This window comes from Lynx canadensis, chromosome B2 (assembly GCF_007474595.2).
Source record: "Lynx canadensis isolate LIC74 chromosome B2, mLynCan4.pri.v2, whole genome shotgun sequence".
Taxonomy (NCBI): domain Eukaryota; kingdom Metazoa; phylum Chordata; class Mammalia; order Carnivora; family Felidae; genus Lynx; species Lynx canadensis.
In genome coordinates, this window is record NC_044307.1 from 141,332,371 (window position 1) to 141,357,482 (window position 25,112).

General features: G+C 42.8%; 1 protein-coding gene across 4 annotated transcripts in view; it reads right to left on the reverse strand.

Moving 5' to 3' along the window:
- LOC115514555 overlaps positions 1-17,529 on the reverse strand; it is a 53,925-nt gene extending 36,396 nt beyond the window's left edge. For 2 of the 4 annotated variants that reach the window (XM_030316658.1, XM_030316660.1), the window contains exons 1-2: positions 17,414-17,529; positions 14,185-14,335 (exon numbers count right to left, since the gene is read on the reverse strand). In XM_030316658.1, the coding sequence (XP_030172518.1) occupies positions 14,185-14,335; positions 17,414-17,522 (260 nt within the window). In that variant the 5' untranslated portion in view covers positions 17,523-17,529. Of the gene's footprint in view, positions 1-13,088; positions 13,190-14,123; positions 14,336-17,413 lie in introns of all 4 variants that reach the window. The other 2 variants (XM_030316659.1, XR_003969025.1) reach the window with 2 other exon arrangements.
- Between the last annotated feature and the right edge of the window lie 7,583 nt (positions 17,530-25,112).

The following is a 25,112-nucleotide window of genomic DNA, read 5'->3' on the forward strand; positions in this document are numbered from 1 at the left end:
TCGGCTCAGGTCATGATCTCACAATTCATAAGTCTGAGCCCCACGTGGGGCTCTGGGCTGACAGCTCAGAGCCTGCTTAGGATTCTCTCTCTCTCTATTTCTCTCTCTCTCTCTCTCTCTCTCTCTCTCTCTCTCTCTCTGCCCCTCCCCTGCTTGCATGCATGCTCTCTCTCAAAATACATAAATAAACTTAAAAAATAAATAAATGGGAACACTCTTCACATTAAAGTTGAGTCAAGGCCATTTTCCATGGAAGCTTGAGGGGCATTGGGTTGAGAGTTTGAGAAAAAGAATTTAGCTAGGGAAAAAGAACACTCCCACTTTCTGTATGATGTAGCAAAAGAACTCTTAGGAGACTCAATCAACACATTTTGGTGACACTCTTCAGCAACTCTGGGTTGCATAGAAACAGGAAGGAGAGGGAAAGTGAGGTATGGCTGAAAGTCCAGGATAGGTCAGATAGTGGAACTATGGGGCCAGAAGAGACTTCAGGGTTCAGAAGAGCAGAGACAGTACAGGACTGAAGGCTATGTTACAAATAAAATACACAGTGGCACCTGGGTGACTCGGTCGGTTAAGTGTCCAACTTCGGCTCAGGTCCTGATCTCATGGTTCACGAGTTCTAGCCCCACATCGGGCTCTGTGCTGACAGCTCCAAGCCTGGAGCAGATTCTATGTTCCCCTCTCTCTCTGCCCCTCCTCCACTCACACTCTGTCTTTCTCTCAAAAATAAATAAACACGAAAAAAATTTTTTTTCAAGAATAAAATATACAAAAGCAGTACTTGGAGAATACATGATGAGCAGGGTATTTCTGGCTGGGAAGAGAGGTGAGGGCAGAACTGCAGAAACTGAGACCCTAGAAGTCAAACTACCCATCTTCCGGCTGGGGGGAATAAGCAAGAGAGTAGTGGATGCCAAAGAGCTCGCAGGGGTATTCTCTTTCTTCCAAGGAAAACTCACTCACTCTTTTACTATTTACGATTTTTTTCTTTACTGTGTGCAGTGCTAGAATTCTAACCTAGTTCTGTAGAATTTCAAAGCCCAAACTTTTTACCTTTTGTTTTTTTAAATTTATTTATTTTGAGAGAGACAGAGACAGAGAGAGTGCACAGGAGGGGCAGAGAGAGAGGAAGAGAGAGAACCCCAAGCAAGCTCCATGCTGTCGGGCACAGAGCCCGACGTGGGGTTTGATCTCACGAATTGTGAGATCATGACCTGAGCTAAAATCAAGAGTCTTGATGCTTAACTGACTGAGCCACCTGGGCATTCCTAACTTGCCTTTCTTTTCTTTATTATAATAGCCATTCTAATAGGTGTGAGGTACTATATCATTGTGATTTTAATTTGTATTTCCCTGATGATTAATGATGTGAGCATCTTTTCACATACTTGTTGTCCATCTATCTTACTTCCTTAGAAAAGTATCTATTTAGACTTTCTTCCCATTTTTAATTAGATTATTTTTGTTGTTATTATTGAGTTATATGCATTCTTTATATATTTTCAATATTAACCCTTCGTCAGACATAATGACTTGCAAATATTTTCTCCCATTCAGTAAGTTGCCTTTTTGTTTGGTTGATGGCTTCTTTTGCTGTGCAAAAGCTTTATAGTTTGATGTGGCCCCACTTGTTTATTTTTGTTTTTGTTGCTGTTAATTTTGGTGACAGATTCAAAAAGTCATCCCCAGGACCTGTGTCAGGGAGCTTATTGCCTATGTTTCCTCCTCAATGTTTTATGGGTTCAGGTGTTACATATGATTTTTTTTTCCCTCAGATTTCACTCCGGGAACTATAATTTAAAAATATAAAGGGTCAGGTCATAAAAGGCAATTCCTACATTTCTGTCATTTGTTTCTGTATTATTATCATTATCGTTGCTGTTGCTATCCCTTTATTGTCATTTGAAAGGCAAATTTTGGAGAGAAGAAAGAGGCATGCACAAGTTCAGAGTCTGTCTTAAATTGGAGCCACACATTTTGATTTTCAGCTCATTTGTGCTGCCTGGTTTACTCTCAACAACAAAAACCAACTCTTGTCCAGGACTTTCTGAAATAACAGAGACCAAAAACTCTTTTTCTGAGCTTATCAAACTTGTGTACTTCTAGGACTTTGAAAATATTTGTGCTTTATCCTGGAACGCTCTTCCTACGCTGGTCTACTTAGAAAATTCTAGCTTATTCCTCAAGTCCCAATTTAAGAATTACTTGTTCTGAGGGTACCTAGGTGGCTCCGTTGGTTGAGCATCCAACTTTGGTTCAGGTCATGATCTCACAGTTCATGAGTTCAAGCCCCACATCAGGCTCACTGCTGTCAGCGAAGAGCTCACTTCAGATCTTCTGTCTCCCTGCTTGCACTGTCTCAAAAATCAATATTAAAAAAAAAAAAAAAAGAATTACTTGTTCTGTGAAGCTCCCACTGATTCTCCCAGATAGCATGTACCACAGAGACGGTGATTCAGTATTCACAAGATGTGTGCCTTTGTACACATATTGGTAAACCGTGGTAAACCTCGTTCTCTCCCTGCATACCATCTACCATTGAAGTCAGGTCAATAAAACTTACTTCCCATGGCAAGAATGAGCATATGTCAACGAGGATGTCCTTTCCAGGGATAAGAAGAAATGGAAATCCTGACCTTTCCAGCCTAGCAAAGGATAGAAAGAAAAAGAAAAACTGGAGGAAGACAGGGTACAATTGGTAAAATATACAGATTGTGGCTTCTCACCTGTGGATTGAAGGCTTAGGTTGAGAAAAAAAATAAAAGAGATGGGCTTTGTGCCCCAGTTTCTATTTGGAATAAAAATGAAAGAGGAAATGCTTGGCAGGCTAGCCCACTAGCAATGTGGGGTATCTGCACTGAGTAAAAATGGTACACGCCGTGGTAAAGGAAAGAGAACCTGAGTGGTTACCTCCATGGTTCCCTCTACCTCTCTAGGCGGAAGAAGCTCCCACCTGCCCCATCAGGAAATGGAAGGTAGCTGCTGATGGTGCTTCTTAGCAAGGTGAGGAGATGGGGGGTGGGAGGGGGCGGGTGGTAATGTGGGAAAGTTGGGGGAAAAGTCACTACATTGCCAAGGCCTGGGGGAAACGCCGGGGAGCACTGAGGAGGAGCCCTGTCATTGAGGGAAGAGCACCGGGCCAAAGTAACATCTGTCCCAGAGAGAAGATAGTACATGAAGAGGCCAGGTGACATAAAGGACCACAGAGGAACCAGCACAGAAGCCGATGAGCCATTTCTCTTCCCCACCACCAGCAACCATGTGCTCATGCCATTTTAGAATGGGTGGCAATGGGGGGAAGAAAGCAAAAAGGTTAAACATATAACTGAAAAGGAATTAAATTACTCGTAAGAGATTACTTATGCTAGAAGAAGGTGAGACAATTTACCTAACTGGTAGTATTTTGTATTTAGTTTACTATTTAATTTAGTAACTAAATTAACTAGCTAGACGGAGATAACTGGCCTGTTAGAGTCTAAAACACATAGAGACACACAGACAGAAACACAGATCGAGTGGGACGGGGACTTTATTAGTCATGGTTCTCTAGAGAAACAGAACCAATAAGATAGATGATAGATAGATAGATACATAGATACATAGATACATAGACAGATGATAGATGGACAGATGACGGATAGATGATAGATAGGTAGATAGATAGATAGATAGATAGATAGATAGATAGATAGATAATTGATAGATATATTATAGACAGACAGAAGATAGGTAGATAAGTAGATACATAGGTAGGTAAGTAGGTAGGTAGGTAGGTAGGTAGGTAGATACAAGAGATTTATTATAGGAACTGGCTCACACAATGATGGAGGACAAGATGTCTCAGAACCTGCCACCTGCAAGCTGGAGAACCAGGAAAGCCGGTGAAGTTATTCAGTCCCAGACCAAAAGGCTGAGAACCAAGGACCAACATAAGTCCTGTTCTGAGTCCAAAAGCCTGAGAACCAGGAGCCCTGATGTCCAAGGGCAGGAGAAAATGATGGTCTCAGCTCAAGTGGAAAGAGAGCAAACCCTTCCTATGAATTTTTTTAAGTTTATTTATTTAGAGAGACAGAGAGAGAGAGAGAGAGAGAGAGAGAGAGAACAAGTGGGGGAGGGGCAGAGAGGAAGAAAGAGAATTCCAAGCAGGCTCCCTGCTGACAGCATAGACTTTAACCTACTGAGCCACCCAGCTGCCCTTCCTTTCCCCTGCATTTTGATCTATTCTGGCCCTTAAAGGATTGGATGATACCCACTCACACTGGAGGGGCCATCTGCTTTATTCAGTTCATGGGTTCAAATCTCATCCAGAAACACCTTCACAGACACACCTAGAAATAATGGTTTAATAATGTTCTGGGCATCCATCCCATAGCCCAGTCAAGTTGACACATAAAGTTAACCATCACGGTGACTTACAGAGAAGACACTGGTGGAACACAGAGAAGCTAAGTTTACCCTCCTGAAATATTTGTAAATTTGTGGTCCTGCTATGCGAGGCTCACACTGTAATTATGTATCAATATATCTATTCCCTCGCATTAAATTGAGGTTTTGAGAGTTAAGACTGGATTTTCAACTTCCAATTCTAACACAATATTGGGCATACAATAGGCCCCTAATAAACATTTGTAAAATGAAGGGATAGAAAAATCAAGGTGGGGGAGACGGCGTGAGAATGACCACTGAGCATTCTTGACACACTTCATAGCAATGAAGATTCAAGAAGGCGCCCCAGAAATCTACCTCTCACTCTTGGTTTCTGATGAGCCTTCTTTCTAACTTTTCTTAGTCTCTGTTCTCCTTTATTAATTCTTCCTTTCTTGTTCCACCAAAGCTTTCAGGAGAAAAAAATTAGGAAAGCTGGCCTTAGAGCTCTATAAAAATATTTTTGAGCAACGCCTCTCCATCTCTGTATGTTCTGATGTTACGGTCCATAGCAGGAGAGTCTGAAATTCAATCAGCTAGCAAGTTAAAAATCAGTATCTCTATTTCAATAAATATATAAATATATATATAGAGAGAGAGATGTATAGATACACAAATGTACAGGCTGAAAACACATATAGGGCAGGTACAAATGAGTCTACCTCCAACCCAATAAGCTATTTCACCAAATTTTCTATCCAGCCTTGGTCCGTAAGAGGAAACAATAAGAAACACCGCTGAATGGTCTTTAAAATTAAATTCTTCTTTGCAACTTCGATGGAAGTGCCAAAGTGGATTTTGACCAAACTCTGCTAAAAGAAATCTTACAAAATATGGCAAGGCTCTCTGTAGGAATTGCAACTGGAATTGAAAGGAAGGAATGACCCACATGAATCGGTCTCTGTTGCCCTTATCCCCCCGCGTTTCAGAGCTGGAAATCTAATACCTACAATTCCAGAATCTCTGCCTGCAGGACTCCCAGCCAGATTCTACCCAGGAGGAGCACTCATGCATGCTTTGGGAAGCACCAGAGAAACCGTCATCACGGTAGTGCTCCTCTGACAGGCGGGGCGTGGTGAGTGAGGGCTTTGGCAAGACAGGGATTCTTTTCTCTCTTTTTAAACTTTCTGTGCTGGAGGCAGCTGCCTCTGATGGTTCCTGGAGACGCCTACAACCTCCCGTCTCTCTAAAAGCTAAGTATTCCCTGTATTAAATCTCTTCCTTCTTGAACACCCTAGAGTCATTCCTTTGTATTTGACCATCATGATGATAGGAGAACAGCAGTACATAGCATTATACTATGGAACAGAGAACACACTTTCGGGAATGCCACGGGATCACCTCTTGTGAACCCCTCCCCTCCCTCTCTCATCCAGCACATCGGCAAGTCCTTCCGCCTCACTTTACCAGTTAGCTTGCCTATCTTCTTCCCGACTCCATGGTGATCACTCCTGGGAGGGGGGCTCTCTCAGTGCCAGGCTCTCCAGTGGCGGGGGAAGTTCCTAGTCCCCGCCCAGTCCCCATCATCAAGCACAATGGCAAGGTTCCCCTTCATCTTCTATGCGGTTCTCATAGTCAAAAGCCTTCTGTGGCTAGTTCCTCTGACTTCAGAACTAAATCCTCTTGCTGTCCAGTGTCTCCAAAGCCTGGCCATACCCTCCCACCTATGCAGCACTGGCCGAGATTCATCATCTCCAGTTGGACTGGTTTCCCACCCTATGACCAACACACCATGTGCATTCACCCCTCAAGCTTCTTTCTTCATGCTTCCCCCTCCTCCCGAAGGCCCTCACCACACTGTCCACCTACCCACCACATCTGTCTGAGAGGGTCAAGTATCAGCTCCCGCGTTATGCCTCTCTACCCACACAACATTCATGAATACCTTGCCCTTCTGATCCGAAAGGTTTCAGCACAGAGGAGACGACCCGCAAAGTTCAGCCCACATTATTATCGCCCAGTCTTGGGAGCCAAAATGCATGGCTATTGCCTTAAACTGTCACATCTTGGGATGGTTTATCTGCAAACACTAACGAATAAACACTGTTCCCGGTCGTGTCCTCTCCGTAGGACATCCTCTCCAGAGGACAGCAGGCCGTCTTTTTAAAGTGACAAACCAAATAAATCGCACCTTTCCCCTCCCCGGCTTCCTCTCCGCCTACGTCACCAGCCCCGACACTCCATTTGGTCACGCCAGCCCTTTGCTATTCCTTAAACGACCCTGCTTGTTCCCACCTCAAGACATTTGACGTTCTCTCCATCTGGACAACTCTTCTCTTAGAAACATACATGACGTCCTCTCTTCCTGCATGTAGAGTCCTTACTCCAATGTCACCACCTCCCAGAAGCCTTCTTGGAGAGCTGTCCCTAAAGTACCGTCTCCCTCAGTCTCCGCTCCCTCACCCTGCTTGTGTGACGCCTGTGTGACACACGCATTTGTTCACTGGTTTATTTCCCATCACGCTAAAAGAGAAACCTTCTGAGAACAGGGACTTCTGTGCCGCACTGACCACTGCCTCTGTAGGCCTGGAAACCATGCCAAACATACAGCAGTGGCTCAGGAAGGAGCTGAGGATTGAAAACATTAACGATTTGATTACCACCCCTCGGGGATGATTGGGATCCACCACGTTTTGTGGGTTAGAACTCCAGCGAGGCCTGTGTGACTAGAAACATTTTCTGTACCTCAAAGCATGTTGCCAATAATGAGTGAATGAAATCAAATTTAAAAGCCGTTTTTCTTTTATATGGCATTATAGTCATTTTGATGTGACACCGGCATAGTTCTTCTTATGTTGTTTCCTTTTTATAACACCATTTGCATAATTTAAGGACAACTCTGTAAGATTTGCACAATTGAAGGCAATGCCAGAAAATGTGTTTCAAGAGTCTTAGGATTTGCAATCCTCCCCGGCTCTGTATAACGTCGACATCTCTCACGGTAAAGGCGTGAGATGCAACGTGGACACCATATGCATTCCACTCTGGAAAGAAGAATGGGAGCAAAGGTTTAAATGTCCTGACACAGACTGACGTAAACCAGCAGCGGTCCCTTTGCTGCTGGCAACAAAGGCTGGCTGCACACGTTCAGCAATACTCAGGAAACTAACAGAACTAAAAGGGAGCCCAGCCTTTTTCTAGGCACACCCCACACAACGGGGCGCCTGGGTGGCTCAGTCAGTCAGGCTTCCAACTTCGGTTCAGGTCATGATCTCACGGTTTGTGAGTTCGAGCCCCACGTCGGGCTCTGTGCTGACGGCTCGGAGCCTGGAGCCTGCTTCGGATTCTGTGTCTCCCTCTCTCTCTGCCCCTCCCCCACTCACACTCTTGTCAGAAATAAACATTAAAAGAAAACTTAACTAGCCACATAAATATCCCAAATCCTTTATTGTGTCTCTTTCTAGAACCAAAATATGCAAATTTTCATCTATCTGAAGCTAAGGCTGCCCCCCTAAATGAGGCCAAAATGTGTTCAGCTCAAGTAAAATAACCAAATTGAATCTCAAGTAACAAATAAATGACAACAAAAGTGGGGCTTGGGGAACGGAGCTACTTAGAAATGTATATCATCTCTCCACTAGCTGTGAACTAAGGCCAGTCCTAACAGCATCCTCCACAGACAAAACCACGTCATTATTTATGATCTTTTTCAACATTTTATGAATAAGTGGAAAAGCAGGTATAGAAAGTTTATAGTAAATAAATTAAAATATAGTTAACCAGAGTCAGATACTCCCTAGTTAAAAGTAGACCTCACCTATGTTGTGATAAAAGATCAAGAATTTATCTTAACATCAAGAAAATATAGGAGTTTTACAGAATTATAAAGCATTGTTTAATTGTTCCACGAGCATAACAGCAACATTTGTAAAATTATATGATAAAAGATTATTTCTCCATCTTTCCATTCATACAGATCCCTCCATTCATACTAAGACACACAACTTTATACACAGTTGCCTTTACTTTCTCTGTAAGTCAAGAGCATATTAAAATTAATATTTGCTTTATTGTTCGGTATGAAAATGGCCCAGATGTAATAAAAAGAGTTGGTCAGATGCCACACAAAAAGCAGCCAGATCTTAACATAAAGGGGCCCAGGGACACAGAAGGATCTAGGCTCAGCAGACTAGAAGGCTCCACAATCTGAGTCCCTCTTTAAGAAAAAAGAATACAAAATTAAAATTTTCTATGTAAGCATATTTAATATATAATTGAGAAAAGAAATCTCAACAAATTATGTAATTTAATCTGACAAATACCAAGGATAAAAATCCAACAAAACCATATTTTTTTAAGCCAAATAACTAACATAACTCTATAATACTTTCTTTTTCCTTCACTTTTTTTTTGGGGGGGGTGGATGTTCTTTGAGCACCTCTTCACAAGACAAAAAGGTTATATGTATTCTACATAGAGAATGATAGTTCAATCTTTCCTCTAGCAGAGTTGATAGGAAGGTGCTGCCTTAACAGATATATTCCTGACAGAGAGAACTTCCATTTGACGAGGTGTTAATAAGGACCAACTCTTCCACTTACAAGGTCATACGTCTGATGAAATTTTCACTAACTGGCCTCTGACTCCATACATTTCAAATCTGGTTTCTCCCCCCACCGAGCCACACACTTCGGGAAGCAGGGAAGGAGAACACAGTCATATGGCTGGGTGATGTCCACCCCGGCACATCCGGGCCACAACCCGGCACATTCCTACACCAGGAGAGCTAAGAGTGCTTGGTGATACGTGGAGCGACCGCAACTCATAGACGTGAATCCCACGAATCCCACTGTAAATGTGCTCCCGACTCCTTTCCTTCAAGTTATCTCAAGACTGCCCAGGGCTTTATAGCAGTCTTGTTCATAGTTGTCAAAACGTGGGAGCAATCATGATGCCCTCTGTAGGTGACTGTACGGTATCTCCAGACGTTGGAATGTACTCGGTTTGAAAAAGAAGCAAACTATCACGCCATGAAGGCCACGGAGGAGCCCTAAATACGTATTACTAAGAGAAAGAACCTATCTGAAAAGACTATATACTGTATGACTCCAACCATATGACATTCTGCGAAAGGTAAAACTGTGCCAAAAGGAGAAAGGTCGGTGGTCGGCAGGTGTCGGGAGAAGGGAGGGAAGAATAGGTGGCACACAGAGTATTATTAAGGCACAGTTATTCTGTGTGATACTATAATGGTGGATACATGTCATTATCCATTTGTCCAAACCCAGAGAATGTACAACGCCAAGAGTAAACCCTAATGTAAACTATGGGTTTGGATATGTTGACATAGTCACTGGTTGTAACAAGCGTCCCACTCGTGAGGGACAGTGGGGGAGGCTGTGCATGGGCAGCAGCAGAGGGTATATGGGGAATCCCTGCACTTGGGGCTCAATTTTATTGTGAACCCAAAAGAGCTCTAAAAAATTAAGTTTTCTTTTTAAAAATGTGTTCAGGGCCACCCCAGTGCTACCCAAGATGAGGGAAAGCGTGGCAGAAGTTGGAGGGCAAAGAGATGGTGATCTTAATCTGGCCGGGATGAAATATGTTATTTCCGCAAATTTTACAAAAACACATACATGTTGGGGAGCCTCTCCCAGGGCCTTGGAAAGATCCCTTACAAGTGGGGGGGCCTGACAGGTAAGCTTCATGGTACATCTATTACTAAATTCAGGAGGTAAAGATTTGGAAAGAAATTCCAGCGCTGAGACAGATGAATGCCTCTGAATGCAAGTGGCAAAAGGAGTCAGTCCAGCACTCTCTCCTTCTGCGGTTAAGCAGAGCCTGCCTCTTGCCGGTTGCCCGAGGCAGGGATCTGTGTCAGGGACAAAGAGCATCTAGCCGGAGACCACGGGAAGTAAAGGAAAGCAAAAAAAGGTTAATTATATTATATCTGCATTTTTTATAGGGCAAAATGGTCAATATCAGCAATTTCATGTGGATGAACCCAAGAATAATTATTCAAATTTGATGAAGGCTTACCACGTGTTGTGTTATTAACACCTCCTCCTAAACATTATTACAGTTTGACCTGTATCCTCCAAAAAAGATACATTGGTCTCTGAACCCTCTGCATCTCAGAATGTGACCTTATTTGGAGTTTTCACAGGGGTAATCAAGCTAAGATGAGGTCATTGGTGTGAGTCCTAATCCAATATGAATGGTGCCCTCATACAAGGGGAAATCGGGGCACAGAGATTCAAGTGCACAGGCAGAAGATGGTCTGAAGAGACCGGGAACACCATCTACTAGCCAACGCTGTCAGAAGCTGGGAGAGAAGCCTGGCTTCATGGACTTCTCACAGCCCTCAGAAGGGAGCAGCCCTGCTGCCCCCTTGATCTTAGACTTCCAGCTTCCAGAACCGGGAGAAAGTGATTTCTGCTGTTTTAGCCACGCAGTTGGCAGCACTTTTCTGTGGCAGCTCTAGGAAACCAATGCAGGTGATTCCTTAAATCCTCACTATGCTCCCATCCGGTGAGTGCTTTTCCTGTTCCATCTCAGAGAGAAAACTGAGGCTCGGAGAGACTAAGAACAGCGTCCGAGGTCACAGAAGCAGCAGGGGATGAATTGGGCCTTGAATGCCACAGTCTGACTCCCATGAGGCCCATGCTCACCATCACCACACAACACCTACTCAGTGGAGCTGCCCCGGCATTCATTAATACCCATTTTAGGGGTGCCTGGGTGGCTCAGTCGGTTAGGCGGCCGACTTCGGCTCAGGTCATGATCTCACGGTCTGTGAGTTCGAGCCCCGCGTCGGGCTCTGTGCTGACAGCTCAGAGCCTGGAACCTGCGTCAGATTCTGTGTCTCCCTCTCTCTCTCTCTCTGCCCCTCCTCTGCTCGTGCTCTCTCTCTCTCTCTTTCTCTCAAAAATAAATACACACAAAAAAATTAAAAAAAAATAGTACCCATTTTAAATCAGCAACATCCCCAGGTAACATACGGAACGTCTGAGAGTCCCTAAAACCACTTGTCCTCTGAAGTACTATTTCTCAAAACCCACCGTTCTCCCTTGAGGATAGTTAATACCAGGGGGAAAAGGGCACTTAAAATAAATGCAGTGGCCAAAACTCAGTGGTCAATGATGATGAAGGTGATAGCTTTGAAGACTTCATTTTGGAGGTAAACTAGGAAGGCATGAATTCTTAGGATAAACAGCAAATGACCCTTGAGCAGACCAATTTTACTAAATTTCTGATAAAATTCTCTGATACCCTTTATTTTGCATTTGAGTTCCAAAGCATGAATATGAAGAAGGTCATCTTGCAAAAACATATTTAATGGAATGATGGGTTTTGCCTGCAGCCTCTCGAATTCATTGGAGATTCAGAACATTTTTTGCTGGGAAGATCCGGCTAGTCTTCATTCTTCCTGAGTTTTTCTTCTTTGGCTCTTATGTAGGTTAACTCTCACGGAATTTCATTTGTAGGTGGCTTTCCATAAGCTTTGAGCTGTTTTCCAACATCACTTTCATGGACTTCATGAAATCCCGGCTTTTTTTGCAGGAACTGCAGTTTCATTTTGTGGTTAAAATACATTGTCTTGCCAGTTGTTTATAACTTGGTGCCATCAGAGAGATTATGGACCAGAAAAATACTGAGCCCTCAAAGTATCCAGATAAAATGGATGCGTGTAGATGTTCTATTACGTGGAGACGGATGCGAAATGCAGGCTGACTCCATGGAGAATGGCAAAACACGGTTTTCCAGATAACTTTACAGTGTCAGGGGCTCTGAGAGTCCCCCCATGTCTTTGCTTAGAACATCTTTTCCCAAACTGTGTTCCAGGGAATCGTAACTCCCAGAATGTTATTAGCTGATTATATATACATGGAGGGGTGGAGGGCAGGATAGAGAGGGAGTAGAGGAAGTTATGGTTAAGCACGTTTGGGAAATACGGAGTTAAATAAATACATAAATTCGAACTCTGCAAGAATGCTCTGAGCCTATAATGTACCAATAATGTACATTTTGAATCTCTTAAGAGCTAGGCATAATACGTAGTGGTTCCCAAACGTTGTTTATTTGATGATAAAACTGTGTTTTCCAGCATTTGACAGAATAGCACACCATAGGAAATGCTGACTTAGCAAACCCTTTCTATATATCTGGCACAAGATCACACTTTGGCTAACTAAAGGTGAGTGACCATAAATTCTAACTTTAGGACACCTGAATTATTATGCCTTTGCTCTGTGAAATAACAATGGCCAGAACTCAGTTTCAAATGGTTTGGGAGTTAGTCCCGCAGAGTATTACAGGAAGGGCGTCAGACCGCAAGAAGAATTTACAACGGTCCTCATGCTTTGGGGGCCTTAGTCCCATTATCCAACGGGAGAGGATGGGTAATCCCCAAGGTTCCTTGTGGCAGATGGAACTAGAATTAAGGGAAAGAGAAGCTTCAGTGCAGCAGAAGATGCTAAGGATAGAAAGAGGAGGACCCCAGTCAACACTGGCAGCATTAAAACCAGTCATCTCAGAAACTGAGGAACTGAACATGATTTCTGCTCTCTTGGAGTGCTGTTTGTAACAAGCGTAGGGACAACCAACAGGCAATCTTCTTTGCAAAGGAATTAACCTATTTCAAGGCTTTGTGGGTCTTAAAATTATCGAAGCTTGGGCAAGGGTACAAGTAGAATTGGAGAAGGGAGAAGAATACCAACAGTAGGAATGGCAGAGCGCATCCAGTCCATGAGAGATGAGCAAGGCAGATAAGAAAGTATTGCTGGGGAAGCCATTCACATCCATGGGAACCACTCGCACCCTAAAAAATTACACAAATGATCCATGATTTCCTTATTCATACCACAGCTAGCAAAAGTTCCTGGTTAGTTTCGTGTTACTAAAAAGGCACTAACTTTAAAACTTCGTATATTGGGGGCCTGGATGGTTCTGTTGGTTAAGCATCTGATTTTGGCTAAGGCCATGATCTCACAGTTCATGAGTCCAAGCCCCGATTCGGGTGAGCACAAGCCCCGCTTTGGGTGAGTCCCGCTTTTCTCTCTCCTTCTCTCCCTCTCTCTCTCTCTGCCCCTCACTCACTTGCACCCCCTCTCAGAAAACAAACGAAAAATTTCATATCTTTTTTTTTACCTGACACTTACTTATCCTTTCTACCCTGCTCACATTCCCAAGTAGATAAGTTGTCTTACATCATTAAATCATGTAGAAAAATTCAAGGTTTAAAACAACAACAACAACAGAAAACAAAAAACAGATCAAAACCAATTAAGGGGCAGGCGTCTGAGTTTAATCAGTTGCTACAACCGTGCATTCCAACTGGCTTTCTATTAGCTGACACTGGTTTCCTAGTAGAAGGAACTATCCAAGTTCACTGAAAAGAAATTAATTGATCTTCCAGGTACCATATTCCAGGATGATGCTACTGCTGGCATGCTTATATAAAAAGTGATAGGTTGGGGCGCCTGGGTGGCGCAGTCGGTTAAGCGTCCGACTTCAGCCAGGTCACGATCTCGCGGTCCGTGAGTTCGAGCCCCGCGTCGGGCTCTGGGCTGATGGCTCAGAGCCTGGAGCCTGTTTCCGATTCTGTGTCTCCCTCTCTCTCTGCCCCTCCCCCGTTCATGCTCTGTCTCTCTCTGTCCCAAAAATAAATAAACGTTGAAAAAAAAATTTTAAAAAAGTGATAGGTAAGGGATGTCTCCACCTCTAATGTGGGTTCCATCCCACACCCTACTCACCACCTCAGCCCAAACTCCGCACAAAGGCCTCTCAGAGAGGTTGTAATGGCCTCATGTTCACCTAATGCATCCCGCAGAATCTTCAGAAGCAAGCTGCGGGTTAAAGAAACTTCCAGCTTCCTCCGCCTTCTCTCTGGAAGATGAAACTTGGGACTCAGGGTGCTGATCCCTTATGAAGAGCTTTGGGTCTGGATACCGGGCCAGGCCAGCACCTGGGGATGGAAAGGTAAAGGTCTAAAGCTTCGAGGCTGGGTCTGGTCCAGGTTATGAAGGCCACTGAGGTTCCTGTGTCACCTGGGGAGATTTAATAAGTGTGGAAAGCAGGCTTGGAATCTTCCTTGTGCTGTATCTCTCAGGAACTCAACACTGTTAGCTTGTAGGATACATACAGTTATACATGTGGGATGTATAAAGTCACAGAAATCTTCCTCATATGAAGGCTTCCTAAATACTGCCACAGAAAAAGCTATAAGAAAACCTTCCATCATCATCATCAACAGGAGACTCAGAGAGCACTCTACAGTTTTCCTTCATTAACTGAACCCATCCTAGGGGCTTATCATCTCATCACCTCAATTGGGAAATATTCGGAAAACTAATAATAAAATGCACATATGTTGAGTTTGTCTGCTTGTTTTCTCTCAACATCTATGCAATGCAGGGAAAGATTTTAGAGACTCTAGTGGAGTGAATGGGCAAAATTTTTCCTTGGACCATACCACTCAGATCAAAACTCAGTTGACCTTTTGGCAAATTCTGAATCGCTTTTGGAGTGAATGTCGCTGACAAGGTCTTCATTATCAGTAAGTCATGGAGGGGATGCCAGCCCAGAACCACACCCAATGTGGTCCCACAATGGACTAGAATAGGGATTCTCCACTGTGGTATTATTGACACATAGCGGGGATAAACTCTAGGACATGGGTGGGGGGGGGGAGGTGGGTAGGGCAGGGAGAAGGCTGTCCCCTGCACTGTAGCATGATTAGTATCCTACTAGATGCCCACTAGATGTCAGTAGTACCTCTGCTCAGGTGTGACAAGCAAAATGTCCACTGTCCCTGGGGGTAGGGAGAATAACCCCAGTTAAGAACCAATGGCCTAGATGTTGGGCCAAAGACTTTCACAAAAACTGGACTTTTAACCTGCCAAGTGCCCATAGATTTGGGGTTGCAACTCCCAAATTTCTATGTCAAAAAAGAAAACAAAGGATTTTGGTCTGAAACTTTTTAAGGTTAAGTCTTACTGGTTGGCTACCTCAATAATTTTAAAATCCCAACATGGCCCCAGGAGGATTTCTGATTTTCGATAGCTCTGAATTCTGATGAGCCCACCACAATATTAGCTCCCATAGGTAGACCCAAGAATACAAAAACACTCTTTAATGTGACAAAACCTTCATTCATTATCATTCTTTAACATTAAATGAGTTGCTTTTTCATTTAAAACTCTCCAGTTATGACAAAATCCGGCTCAACTCTTGAGACATCTCGGCCAACCACGGCCACTTCAGTTTTCATTCAGTTGATAGTGATTCTTTCTGATAATGATCAGCCAACAGGCTCATCAGTGTTTTGCAGCTGTTCCAATAAGTGATATTAAGATTATGTCATCAACATAAAAGTGGATATGTGTCTTCTCAGTTCCCATGACAGACAGAGAAGCACCCAAATTATCTAATTCCTGCATCACTACTTACATACATGCTTAACCGAAGAACGGCCTTGGTTTATATCACTTAAACTGGATTTTGACTTGACAAAAAACACGTCTCTCCCACTTTGATTTTGGCAATAGCATTACGAATTGGACTTTGAGACACCTTCATGGCCTGAGATACGTGTTGAGGTTTTAAAAACCATAAAAAACAAACAAACAAAAAAAATTCCTGTCTAGGTGTTAAAGACCAATGAAACAGCAAGAAACCTTAAGAAAAGTTTTGTAATTTTCTTACATTATTTTATCGGCGGCTTGAAAGAGAGTACAGCAGTGATCAGTACTAAACTAGCTTTGCATAAACTCTAAGCCATTTTAGGATTAGGTTAAACACAGGGCTGCAAATTACATAAGGGACCCACCGAGTACGGACTCTGTCATTTGTGAACAATTGAGATGCCCCTTCTTGAGGAATAATACCTGAAGAGCTAATTTAGCAAAGATTGAGGCCCATTCCTCAGGCAAGTCTCTAAACTCTGTGGGACAGAAAGAAATAATCTCCTGAGACCATTTTAAAGTGAATGAAGGGCTTTTAATAGGCATCTAGCTTATCGCATTCCAAATAAGAGGCCACAAATATGTGTTAACACGCAGCTGGGCCCCTACAGAGAAGTCCAGTGTAATTGTCATCTGATTGTCAAAAAGATTTGCGCTCTTACGATGACAGAATCCGTTGCTTGGGTGGCAACGTCCCCAAATCTACATTTGGTATCGCTTCTGACAAGCAAACCCAAAGACTTCCTCTCAGATCTATTATAACCTGATTTTTGGAAAGGACAAGTTGCTTATGAAAACATTTGAACTTAATAAGTTTACATATGACTCATCTGGGTTCCGTTTGCAGTATTATCTCAATAACACAGCCAGGCTGCATGGTTTCCTGGCAGCCCTTCTGCAGGAGAGAGACAGCTGGGCCCATCCACCGCCCAGAAATGGAAGCTTCCAGGCCAGTTGTTTCCAAGCTGGGTCTGTAGACTCACTATGTCAAAATAACCTGGGCACCCGCTAAAAATGCAGACTCCAGTGTAACAAATCCAAATCTTGGGGAGAAGAGTTCCTGGAATCTGTATTTGAACAAACATCCAATGGTGATTCTCCAGCTCAGTGTAGTAGTCTGACCTCAGAAGACTGATATACGAACCTTGATATGCATCTTAATTTCCTGATGTCCAGAGACCGTCCGTGTTGAGTTGTGTTTGGTCAGTCCCGGTCACCCCATATGAGCGCCAGAAGGCTGGGGGACCACCTTTCAAATCCAGTGTCCACAGCCACTTCCCTGGTCCCACTCTCCACCATCACCATCCTCACTGGAGGTGCTATTTTCCATTGAATCCATAAACACATATGCAGCCGTGCACTTATAAAAGAGAGTAAAAGTCCTTACCTGACTCTCTTCTCCGGAGAAGCCTGTGCTGTGACTTTTCTAGAGAAGTTAGTTTGACCCTATGAACAAGTGCTGCATTTATCAGAGAAAAACAGGAGCCCCACCTCTTCTCTCTATACTTCCAATAGCAACGATTATTTTGTTTTTAAGAGCCTCTCTGTTCCTCCATGAAAGTCTTACAAAAACTACTTACCATGTGTGCTCGACATTGACACCACTCTCAAGCATCCGTTGACACATTCTGATAAATAAACAGCACCGTCTCTTTTCTCTGTCTCATTGGCCATCCTCCAATCTACCATTATTGTTACCAAATAGGGAAATACAGAACAACAACAACAACAAGAAAGAAACCAGGAGGAATCTTGGTGAAGAGAAAATATTCATGAGGAAGGAAAAGAGCTTATCTCCTTGTCATTCAACCTTTCCATTATGTCATAGGGCAAACCTTTCACTAAAAAAGAGATAGTATGCTCCAGAAGGACAACACAATGGTCAAGGAAAAGAAAGAAACTTCTACTCAAAGCAAGGATTTTAATACAGATCTTTTTTGAAAAAGAAATATATTGCATGCCTATCTAAATCTCCTTCCTAAGTTCAGGATTAAGTGTCCACTTTATAGCATACATATTAAACACCATCTCTGACTCCCAGGGACTCCCAACTAAGATTGTGTGGTTGTAGAAATCAGAGTCTTCCATAGCTTATGAAGATCAAAACTAGGACCCACCATTTTCTACAGCTTATCAGAACATGAATGTGGGTATGAGACACAGCAGAGCTCCCAAGTGTATGGACGTGTGTAAAGGGCAGAGCACACAGCACCAGTCAGTCTCTCCCTAGGAGGCATCTGCCATGCCCAGCAGTGCCAACAACTCTTGTAGCCTAAGGAATGACAGCAGATGTCACCTTAGGGAATTTTGTTGGTTCAAAAGAGGAACTGTATGGTCAAGTTCATTGGAAAAACACACTCAAATACACCCCTGTATTTGTTTGCTAGGACTGCCATAACAAAGTACCACAGGCTGGAGGGCTTCAACAACAGAAATTGATTTTCTCACAATTCGAGAGACTAGAATTCCAAGAGCAAAGTGTAGTCAGGGTTGGGGTCTACCAACCATATTCTTCATATTCTCCCAGTGTCTTCACATGGTCTTTTCTCTGTGCAGGTCTGTGCCATAATCTCTTCTTACGAGGACACCGGTCATTTTGGATTAGGGCCCTCCATATGACCCCAATGTAACTTAATAGTGTCTTTAAAGACCCTATCTCTGGGTGCCTGGGTGGTTCAGTCAGTTAAATGGCCAACCAAAACCACGAAATATCTAGGAATAAACCTAAACAAAGAGGTAAAAGATCTGTACTCAGAAAACTATAGAAAGCTTATGTTAGAAATTGAAGACACAAAGAAGTGGAAAAACGTTCCACGCTCGTAGACTGGAAGAACAAATATTGTTAAAATGTCGATACTACCCAAAGCAATCTACATACTCAATGAAATCCCTATTAAAATAACATCAGTGTTCCTCACAGAGCTAGAGCAAACAATTCTGAAATTGGTAGGGAAGCAGAAAAGATCCCAAACAGCCAAAGCAATGTTGAAAAAGAAAAACAATTCTGGAGGCATCACAATTCCGGACTTCAAGCTGTATTACAAAGCTGTAATCATCAAGACAGTATGGTACTGGCACAAAAACAGACAAGTAGATCAGTGGAATAGAATAGAGAACCCACAAATGGACCTACAAACATATGGCCAACAAATCTTTGACAAAGCACCAAAGAATATCCAATGGAAAAAAAGACAGTCTCTTTGGCAAATGGTGTTGGGAAAACCAGACAGTGACATGCAAGAGAATGAACCTCGACCACTTTCTTACACCATACCCAAAAATAAACTCAAAATGGATGAAAGACCTAAACGTAAGACAGGAAACCATCCAAATCCTAGAGGAGAGAACAGGCAACAACTTCTTTGACCTTGGCTGCAGCAACTTCTTACTTGACACATCTCCTGAGGCAAGGGAAACAAAAGCAAAAATGAACTCCTAGGACCTCATCAAGATAAAAGTTTCTGCACAGTGAAGGAAACAGTCAGCCAAACTAAAAGGAAACCAATGGAATGGGAGAAGATATTTGCAAATGACCTAGCAGATAAAGAGTTAGTATGCAAAATCTATAAAGAACTTATCAAACTCAACACCCCAAAACAAATAATCCGGTGGAGAAATGGGCAAAAGACATGAATAGACGCTTTTCCAGAGAAGACATTCAGATGGCTAACAGACACGTGAAAAGATGCTCCACGCCACTCATCATCGGGGAAATACAAATCAAAACCACAATGAGATGTCACCTCACATCTGGCAGAATAGCTACAATGAACAACTCAGGAAACAACAGATGTTGGTGAAGATGTGGAAAAAGAGGAACCCTTTAGCACTGCTGGTGGGAATGCACACTGGTGCCGCCACTCTGGAAAACAGTATGGAGGTTCCTCAAAAAATTAAAAATAGAACCACTGTACAACCCAGCAATTGCACTACTATTTATCCAAAGGATAAAAAAATACTGGTTAGAAGGGGCATATGTACCCCACTGTTTACAGCAGCCCTATCAACAATAGCCAAATTATAGGAAGAGCCCAAATGTCCATTGGCTGATGAATGGATAAAGACGTGGTATCAGTATACAATGGAGTATTACTCAGCCATCAGAAAGAATGAAATCTTGCCACTTGCAACAACATGGATAGAATTAGAGTGTATTATGCTAAGTGAAATAAGTCAATCAGAGAGAGACAAACATCATATGGTTTCACTCATATGTGGAAGTTAAGAAACGAAACAGATGAACATAGGGGAAGGGAAGAAAAAATAAGGTAAAAGCAGAGAGGGAGGCAAAAGGCTGTTAAATAAAAGGCTCTTAAATACAGAGAATAAACTGAGGGTTGCTGGAGGGGTGTTGGGTGGGGGAATGGGCTAAATCAGTGATGGGCATTACAACTGGGTATTATACATAACTGGGTGCTATATGTAAGTGATGAGTCACTAAATTCTACTCCTGAAATCATCATTACACTGTATGTTAACATGTATTTTAATTAAAAAAAATAAATATGGGGGAAAAATGAAAATAAATGACCAACTCTTGATTTAAGCTCAGGTAATGATCTCATGATTCATGAGATCAAGCCCTGCATCAGGCTCTGTGCCAACAGCAGAACCTGCTTGGGATTTTCTCTCTGCCACCTCCTCCTCCCCTACTTGTGGCATGTGTGCTCTCTCTCTTTTTCTCTCTCTTTCTCTCTCTCTCTCTCTCTCTCTCTCTCTCTCTCTCTCTCAAAAATAAATAAACATTTTGGGGGAAAAGACCCTACTCCAAGTGCAGTCACGTTCCACAAGGGGTCAGGACTTTAACATATGAATTTGGGGGGTATACAGTCTAGCCATCACAACCCTTTTTATGCAGATTCACACACATATTACACTATCAAGGATCTGAAAACTCATATAGTGAAGAAAATGCTAACCTTGTTTGAGACGCCATTCCTCCAACATATCTGACCCCTGAACATTTTCCATATCACATCTCTTCATATGCTGTGGACACACAATTCCACAGTGCACATCATTGGGCAGCTCTGTGAAGACTTGGGCCGACCCAAAGTACATGCTGACTGCAGAGAATCCTACCCCAGCATGCTTCCATGGGGTCCGGTCTCTCCCAGTCAACAGGAGCTTTAACTGAGTCTCCATACCACAGAGAGCTTATACCAGGCAGTGTGGAAAGACTCCGGGAAATAGGAGATATGCTTCTGAGGCATTCCAAGTCCAACTGGGAAAGGACATAAAGTAGAGATAAATAATAATATAAAACAGAATAGAATAAGAAATGCATGAATACTATGAATATCCTTGTTATAAGAGTTGGGCAGATGAATTCAGTGTGGATCCCAGTGTCCACAGAACATTGCACAGAGCAGATAGGTCTTATACTGAACGGGACCAATCGGTGGGGCATCAACATCAAGGTGGGAGTGTATTCTAGGATCTATGAACTGGAACACAAGTGACGTCATCAAGAAGGGAACACAAATGTGTATACTGACCATTTGAACCTATGGGATCATGGATAATGATAACTGCCCGATTAGAATTAGTCAAGTCAAAACAGAGGAATTAAGTACACTCTTGGTTGTGTTATGATAAATTTGAGGAAAAGCGATACATTTGTAGGGAATTTCTGCTGCTTTGCACATCGGCATCCATTCACACTTCTTTCCATAAAGCAGTGCCCAGATATTAAGCTGTGCACTGTGGCAAAACTGATTCCCATCAAAAATAAGAGACAGAGGCTCTCCCTTCTCCATCAGTAGTATGGTAGGCAAAGAAGCATGAGCACTCTGTTGATTCTAGCTCAGCTCCTGGCTGTCAGACAATGGGTCCAATCACAGGGAAGGCCAGAGCAAACATGAGAAAATCCAGGGCTTTCATTATATCATGGGGACCCCTGGGTCAAACCATACCTGAAGCCATATATTCTGGATTTTCCAGCCAATTAACTGACAAAATATCCAAATGCTATGTACTGGTATTGTGGGCTGGTCATACACATTTGGGAAACCAGTTCAAAGAGGTGATACATGAAGTGAGAGAGCGAGGGCGGTCCAGGGAGAGAGGAATGAGGGATAAAAGATAACAAGAATCAGGTTGTGTAAATCATGTGTAAGGGAAGTTTGAGGCACGGAGGAGTCAGGAGAGAAAAGAAAAAAAAAAAGAGAAGGGAAGGGAAGGGAAGGGAAGGGAAGGGAAGGGAAGGGAAGGGAAGGGAAGAGAAGAGAAGAGAAGAGAAGAGAAGAGAAGAGAAGAGAAGAGAAGAGAAGAGAAAGAAGGAAGGAAGGAGGAAAGGAAAAAAAAGAAAGAAAGAAACAAAGAAACAAAGAGGTAGGTAAGAGGAAAACCAAGATAATGAAATATTGAAATCCCCAGGGCATGCATAAAGGGAAGATTCCAGCTTTCTAGTTTTTCCTTAAGGAAAGTCCTCAGTCAAAATAACAATTACTGTTTTTGAGGGAGGGTGGGGAGAGCGCGAGCATGCATGCACACGTGTGTGTGCACAAGTTGGAGCGGAGTAGAGGGAGGGAGAGAGAGAATCTTAAGCAGGGTGTGGAGCCTGACACGGGGCTGGATCCCATGACTGTGAGATCATGGCCTGAGCCGAAATCAACAGTCAGACCCTTAACCAACTGAGCCACCCAGACGCCCCAACAATTACTATTATCTGTTGAGTACCGGCTTTGTATCAGGCAGTAGTCTGGGTACCAGACATTTAATAAGTCATTCAGTCTTCTCACCATTACTATGAGATGGGTACATTCATTGTCATGTCACAGATGAGGACGCTGAAGCACAGAGAGATTAATAAACTTGCCCACAGTCACATAATGAGTCAATGAAAGACCTAGAACCAGACCCTGGTATTCTGCCTCTTGGGTTCATTCTCTTTTTTTCCAGTATACTCAATACCTCTCAGCCTTTAGCATCTAAGGTGAGTAAGTCTGATGCTTTCGTGGATAGGTCTAGGAATACAGGGAGGATTCGTTTAACCAAAACTATTTCCTACGTTCAGTCTGACTTGGATGTCTGAAATTCTCCCATTTATTTGGGTAAGCTTTGATCTCTCGTTATGGTGCTCTGTTAAATTTAAATAGACTGAGGACAGACAGCTTATTCAGCCATTCACATGTTAGCATGAATTAGTTTGATAGAAAACTTTCTTGCACCAAGACCTGGGGCCATAGAGATTTGTTAACAGTATGAGGTACCACAAATCAAATACCTCAAAAGAGAGATCTGAAAATAAACTTTCCTCTTCCCAGGTCTCCTGTGAATCACATTTTCCCTCTTATCCAGCTTCTGTTACCACCGAGCACAGGTTTTAAATGTTAGTCTTACTGTCCATGAACCTAGCCCCACAAGATACTTCTAGAAGTACAATCTTTGGTGTTTATTTTAAACATGCATCTGTCTTACGTAGGATGAAGGGTTCTAGAAGTATCAAAATTTTACAAGAAAAACCTAATTGGATATGCTTGCCAAGCAAAACACCAAAGGTGGAAAATACACATGAATATAAACATTTATAAATTTTACTCATTTAAAAACCTTGAGATTTCAACGTAGACCATGAGCCAAGTTAAAAAAAAAAAAAAAAAAAAAGCGAAGAACCAACTAAGGAAAATGTTTCTCCACGCCTGAAACCCCATTTGTGCCAAGCTTAGTCCTCTTGAGTTTCTCTTCACTCACCGCCGTCTCCACGAAGTCTCCCAGGATGGTCCTGTCTTCCTCCTTCGTCGCAGGTTTTAATTATTCCTTTAATATCCACTTCCTCCCTGAACCTTACATGCATGAGGGCAAGGACCTGGGACTGCTGTCTTCACCACCGGCGCCTACCCCAGCCCCCGACTGCGGAGCTCACGCTCATGAATTAATACCTGAAGTAAAGGGCTGCGTCTCTAGATGCGTGAACATCGTCCCAAATCCTCAATAACGAGGCAAACACTGCAGAAGCCTGGGCAAAGTGAGTGCGTTTACGAAAGTAAATGCAAAATAAAAAGATGGCATTTTCACCCATTTTTTTCTTCTGTTTGCCTATGGGGCGCCTGGGTGGCTCAGTCGGTTAAGCCGCCGACTTCGGCTCAGGTCATGATCTCACGGTCAGCGAGTGCGAGCCCCGCGTCGGGCTCTGTGCTGACGGCTCAGAGCCTGGAGCCTGTTTCAGATTCTGTGTCTCCCTCTCTCTGACCCTCCCCTGTTCATGCTCTGTCTCTCCCTCTCTCAAAAATAAATAAAAAAAATAAAATAAAAAAAAATAAAAAAGCATTTGAAAAAAATACACATTAAGATAAAGGAGAACTAATGCGCCCCTTAGATGTGGGGGATGGGCATTCTCCTAGACTGTTACAACCTTCTACTGGGCACGTTGGGTTTACATATCAACATCTTTAAAAGTAAGTGTCCTTTGGCACAGTGATTCTGCCTCTAGAAGTATGCCTTAAGAATAGATACAAATATTTATCTATGAAACAATCAATGCGGCATTATGTATAATTGCAAAGGAAAATCTAAATAAGCAATAGAGGATTGGTTAAACTATGCACGTTAACAAAATGAAATGATATGCAGCATTCTTAGTTACCATTTATTGGGTCCTTGCTATGGGCCCTTACTAGGCACTGCACTGAATACTTAACATGCACTGTCTGATTTAACCCTCAGAACACTTTATGAAGTGGGTATTATTATTATGGCCATTTTCCACGGGAGGACATTGAGATTTAGAGAGGTGAAGTGATTTGCTCAAGGTTACACAGCTAGTGAACAGCAGAGCCAGTGATAGTCGCCAAGGCCAGGCTCTTGATCACTAAGTTATCTGCCCCCAAGTTAAAGGTGTCAAATGTGCATTTAGTGCCCTGGAAAGGTCTTCCCGTGTTCCTGTTATATTAACTAAAAAGACAGATCATAAGGTAGCACACAGGACGAACACCTTTTGGGAAAATACTATCACATTAAAATATATGAATTTTTATGTTTATGTGCACACATCCAAATCTGTGTTTATCATCGCATAAGAACGAAAAAAATTATATTTAAAGGTCATCTCAGGGTGGCGGGGTCATGGGATAATGAGGTTTTTCTTTCCTTTTTGCTTACCCCAACGTTTTATGGTTTTCTACAGTAAAAATAGGTCAATTGTCTAACACTTTAAGGTTTTTTTTAAGTTGAACTCAAAGTAGCCTAGAACTTCAGAGGACCTTACCCTTACTCAATCTAATCATTTTAGCAGCAAGAAAACCAAAGCCCAGAGAAATCAAGTGAGCTAATTAAAAA